The sequence below is a fragment of the Bison bison genome, unplaced genomic scaffold (genome assembly GCF_000754665.1).
Source record: "Bison bison bison isolate TAMUID 2011002044 unplaced genomic scaffold, Bison_UMD1.0 scf7180017864285, whole genome shotgun sequence".
In the NCBI taxonomy this organism is placed as follows: domain Eukaryota; kingdom Metazoa; phylum Chordata; class Mammalia; order Artiodactyla; family Bovidae; genus Bison; species Bison bison.
In genome coordinates this window covers 299989-305272 of record NW_011494857.1, presented here as the reverse complement: position 1 = coordinate 305272, position 5284 = coordinate 299989, and the positions used below count along the sequence as shown (strand labels likewise).

At 46.0% G+C, this 5284-nt stretch overlaps 1 protein-coding gene across 1 annotated transcript in view; it reads right to left on the bottom strand.

Annotated features, from left to right (window-relative positions):
• Positions 1-4051: 4051 nt before the first annotated feature.
• Positions 4052-5284, bottom strand: part of ZNF114 (zinc finger protein 114) — a 30571-nt gene continuing 29338 nt past the window's right edge. Inside the window, exon 11 of the mRNA XM_010849692.1 lies at positions 4052-5238. Coding sequence (XP_010847994.1) covers positions 4052-5238 — 1187 coding nt within the window. The remainder of the gene's footprint in view (positions 5239-5284) is intronic.

Genomic DNA, 5284 nt, shown 5'->3' with positions numbered 1-5284 from the left:
TGAAGTCCCGCTTGCCGCCGCTGCTGCTGCTAAGTCACTTCAGTCGTGTCCGACTCTGTGCGACCCCATAGACAGCAGCCCACCAGGCTCCCCCGTCCCTGGGATTCTCCAGGCAAGAACGCTGGAGTGGGTTACCATTTTCTTCTCCAATGCATGAAAGTGAAGAGTGAAAGTGAAGTCGCTCAGTCGTGTTCGACTCTTAGCGACCCCATGGACTGCAGCCTACCAGGCTCCTGCGTCCATGGGATTTTCCAGGCAAGAGTACTGGAGTGGGGTGCCATTGCCTTCTCCGCCCGCTCGCCGCAGGATACGGTTTTTACCTATGAATAGGATTCCTCAAGCAGAGCACGGCAGGAGGGCGCAGGCGGTCACTAAGGGATGAGTGGCCATCCTAAGATAGCCACTCATCCCTTCTTTATTCCACTAAACGCCTCTGTGAGCCAGATGATGTGCCTCTCCCAGAGCTCATACTTGGATGGGGGAGGACAGACAAAATGCCAATAGGGAGGCCTCCCCACCTAGTCTGGCGCAGGACACTGGAGTTAGAATTTTGCCCTCTCCCAGTGGGGCTGTGTGACCTTGGGCAGTTTGCTTAGCCTCTGTGTGTTTCCTCTGCTCTAAAAATGGTACTGATAGCACCCACTTCATAGGGTTGTTGGTGAGCATTAAATGAGTGAATGTAAAGTACATAGAAGGGCCATGATGTGTTCCTTAAACTCAGTGTTAAAAATTCTAATTTGGGGACTTCCCTGGTGGTCCACTGGTTAAGAATCTGTGCTTCTAATGCAGGGGGCACATGTTTGATACCTGGTCAGGGAACTAAGATCCCCAATGCTGCACAGTGCAGTCAAAAAAATAAAGTTATATAAATATATAGCAATAGCAGTAACAGAAAATACCTGTTCTGAACCCTGAACTTGACGATGAGAACACTGGTAGCTTGGAAACTCAAAACACATCACTTAACATTAACCATTTTCTTAACTTCTGTGCTTTAGTTTTCTCATTCATAAAAAAAAAATGTTAAAGTGTTTATGAGAGGAGTGTCGGTACATAATAAACAGGATGAGGCCCTGATGATGCTGGGAAAGATTGAGGGCAGGAGGAGAAGAGGATGACAGAGGATGAGATGGCTGGATGGCACCACCGACTCAATGGACATGAGTTTGGGTGGGCTCCAGGAGTTGGTGATAGACAGGGAGGCCTGGCGTGCTGCGGTTCATGGGGTTGCAAAGAGTCGGACACGACTGAGTGACTGAACTATATGCAAATACTAGCTCATGGTAAGAAGCACATAAACTTTCACCCTTACTGTATGAAGAAACAAAAACAATCACTGTTGTAGAAGATGGTTAAACATAGACTAGAAAGAAAAACTCACCTTTAATAAAGAAAATGTCCAATTTCTTATGTATCTAATAACACGTTTCCAAATACATTAAACAAGAATTGACAAAACTGCAAGACTTTGAGAATCTATGTTTTGAGTAGCATTATTTTAATTTTTGAAATATTTTATTTTTGGCTGTGCTGGGTCTTTGTTGCTGTGAGGGCTTTTCCCTACTGCTGCACATGGGCTTCTCACCGAAGTGGCTTCCCCAGGGCACTGGGGCCTCAGTAGTTGTGGCTCCTGGGCTCTAGAGCACAGGCTCAGTAGTTGGGGTGCACGGGCTCAGTTGTTCCATGGCATGTGGGATCATCCAGGTTCAGGGATCGAACCGGTACCTCCTGCATTTGCAGGCCGATTCTTAACCACTGAACCACCAGGGAAGCCCCAGATATTTTATTATGAACTTGCTCAGTGAGTAAAAACGTCGTTAGTAAGAGAGTCTAAAACACTCTTAAGAAGTTTGACCATTCAAATACTGACGAGGCCACCCAACACCAAAGAAATGTACAGCATCTTGAATCACACGAGGAATTATAAAAATTGGTCACATACTAACTTTATCATTCTGAGTTATAAAACCTCCCCCAGAACTGCCCAGCAGTCCAGTGGTTAAGACTCTGTGCTTCCACTGCAGGGGGCCTGGAGAGTTTTTTGGCTGCACCATGTGGGATCTGAGGTCCCCAACCAGACCAGGGATGGAACCCATGCCCCCTGAATTGAAGTGCAGAGTCTTCCAGCTGAATCCCTGGGGATGTTCTGGGCCAGGAGTTCAATCCCTGATTGGGGAACTAAGATCCTGCAACAGGTGTGGCACATACAAAAACAAAGATAAATAACAGCTTCTACTTAACAAACAACAAAACTCCCCTGAAATGCTTCTTAACCAAATTAGGGCTTTGCTTTACGGAATAAATCTAGACATGCAGTCTACTGCAGCCATGAATATCCCCAAATATGCCATTCAAATACAAGAGTGAGAAATTGTGTATTTCTATTTGAGGGTCGTGTTACTGGGACCATGATTTTCATTTCAATGATCCTCAAGTTGTATGAGCTAACTCCGGGAATATCATCCCATTTCCAGACTGCTACAAAGGAAAAGAGAGTAGGGGACCTGGTTGAGAGAGGGTGAAGAACATTCTCTCCTTTCCAACAGCCCTCCAGGAATCCAAACCACCTCCCTCCTTACTGGCAATAAGCTCCATTCACCACCAGATATGAGAAAATCTGAGAAAGGCATTTCTTTCTTTTTTTTTTTTTTGCTGCATGGCATGTGGGATCTTAGTTCCCTGACCAGGAGTCAAACCCTTGCAGCGGAAGCGCAGTCGTAACCATGGGACCACCAGGAAAGTCCTGACAAATGCAGTTAAAAACATTCCACAGGGACTTCCCTGGCAGTCCCATGGTTAAAACTCATGCTTCCACTGAAGGGGGAGTGGGTTCGACTCCTGGTCAGGGAAGTAAAACCCAACACACAGTGTTAAAAGAAATCCAACTGTGTTAACTTTGGAAAAAAATCTATGTCCCTTTAGTAAAGAAGATGAGAAGAATGTGGTCAGGCAATGACAGAACTGGTCCCATCACGAGACCAAAATGAAAGTCAAGACAAGTATTTCCTATCAGTACCAAAAAGATCACATACTCTGACCATAATGCAGTCAAATCAGTGGAGAGAAATGGCATCACGGAGCACAGTAAACCTGAGTCTAAATTCAACGTAGTTCAAACAGGGATTCACACGGGTGCAGTGATGCACAAGTGAAATGTTATGAAGCTCCTACAGCTCAAAACTCACGTGGCAGAGCTGAAAGGGTCCGTGGAGAGGCAGTCAGCATTCTTGTGGGATTTTATTAGAAATGGTGGCAAATACAGAATTTTGGTTCCAATGGAAGGAGGAGACATGGATAATGCTAGCGATCGGAACATCTACCCTGTTTCTCTTCTACTATTAGGGGCTTCCCTTCCCCGGTGGCTCAGTGGTAAAGAATCTGCCTGCAATGCAGGAGACGCAGGTTCGATTCCTGGGTTGGGAAGATCCCCTCGAGAAGGAAATGGCAACCTATTCCAGTATTCTTGCCTGCATAATTCCATGGACAGAGGAGCCTGGAGGGCTACAGTCCATGGGGGTCACAAAGAGTCAGACCTGACTGAGCTTAAGACTCATTTGTGCCCTGCAAATGAAGAGAGGGAAATAAAGGCTTTCTCAAATCTATTACTGATGAGAGGGTCTCTCTCCAGGGTTTGGTCTCATGTGTAAAGTGAAGGATGAGTATGTAAGGTTTTCCCTACATTCCTTAATCCCATATGATGCCTCTGCAGTGTGAGTTTTATTTTTTATTTTTTTGGCCCTGCAACATGGCATGTGGGATCTTAGCTGCCCCACCAGGGATCAACCCTCTGCAGTGGAAGGGTGGCATCTTACCCACTGGACTGCCAGGGAAGTCCTGCAGTGTGTTTTTACAGGAACTGTACCTTTGAGACAACAGAGGGCTTTCCCATATTCCCTTAAAAAAAATACAAGTGTGAAATCTTACATTTCCATAAGATCTGAGAGTTCAGAGATGTTTCCATCTTTGTTCATTCACTGAGCTCCCTTCCACCACGTCATCCTTCTGCACTCAGTACTTTGAGAAAATGAATGAAGGCTTCTCCCCATTCCTTTCATCCGCAGACCCTCTTCAGGTGGCTTTTAAGACTTGAAGAATTAGTGTAGCTTTTCCCACATTCTTTACATTTATAGGGTTTCTCTCCAGTGTGAATCCTAGTATGTTCCTTAAGCTTTGAGGACTTACTGAAGGTTTTCCCACATTCCTGACATCTATAGGGTTTCTCTCCAGTGTGAATCCTAATATGTTCCTTAAGCTTTGAGGACTTGTTGAAACTTTTCCCACATTCCGGACATTCAAAGGTCTTCAGGTTGTGATTTCTCAAATGTTTATTAAGGTGTAAGATGTATCTGAAGGTTTTCCCACAATTCTCACATGTGTAGGGCTTCTCTCCCGTGTGAATTTCCATGTGTTTCTTAAGGAACGACTGATACACGAAGGCCTTCCCACATTCCCTGCACTTATAGCTCTTCCCTCCCATCGAAGTTCTCCTGTGCGAATCGGAACTTGGAACAGGGACAAATGTCTTCCCACTTTGATTATTCTCATTATTTGTCTCTGCCTCGTAGGGTTGCGTCTGCCCGGCAGGGAGAGAGTTATTTAGGAAGGTGTTTTCACACTGATGAGAATGACGAGGTTTCTCTTTCATGGGCGTCCCTCCTGTCCTAAGGGAGATGTCTCCCTCTAAGGCCTCCCCACGTGGACTGTATTCACAGATGCTCATGCCCATGTACATTTCAGCCTGCAACTGGAGCAGGTCGTTCTGATGATCCATCCGCGCCTTTGATTTCAGCTCTGTCTGAGTTCTCGCACGTGGAATCCACGGCATTTCCTGCCACTTGACTCGGTCATCTTCGTTGTTCGTAGAGATTTTTTGATTGCTGTGTAAGAGGAGAATTTGTTTCAAAATATCTGAGTTACGTCTTGGGTTACGTTTCCTCATGGAATCTCCCTGTGATGGCACAATCTTCTGGCCAGGGTTAGAGATATCTCTCGTCTCAGGATATTCCCAGAATCCAACGGGAGAGGCATCTTTCTCGTGGGCGGCTGCGACTTGCTTCAATGTTCGCCCTCTTTGCTTGCCCGGCTCCTCTATTCTATGGGACATCCAGTTTTCTCTGAAATCGGAGAGTCGGGAACCGCTGCTTGCCAGACATGCTCTGTTCACTCCCTGAAATGTCCTTTTAGCAAGGCTGTTCTGCCGAGGGGTCGAGTCTTTGGTTTGATGTCGAGTCGCCCAATCTGAAATGAAGTGGTGCAAAAGTCAGGTCTTTGTGGAAAGGAAAAG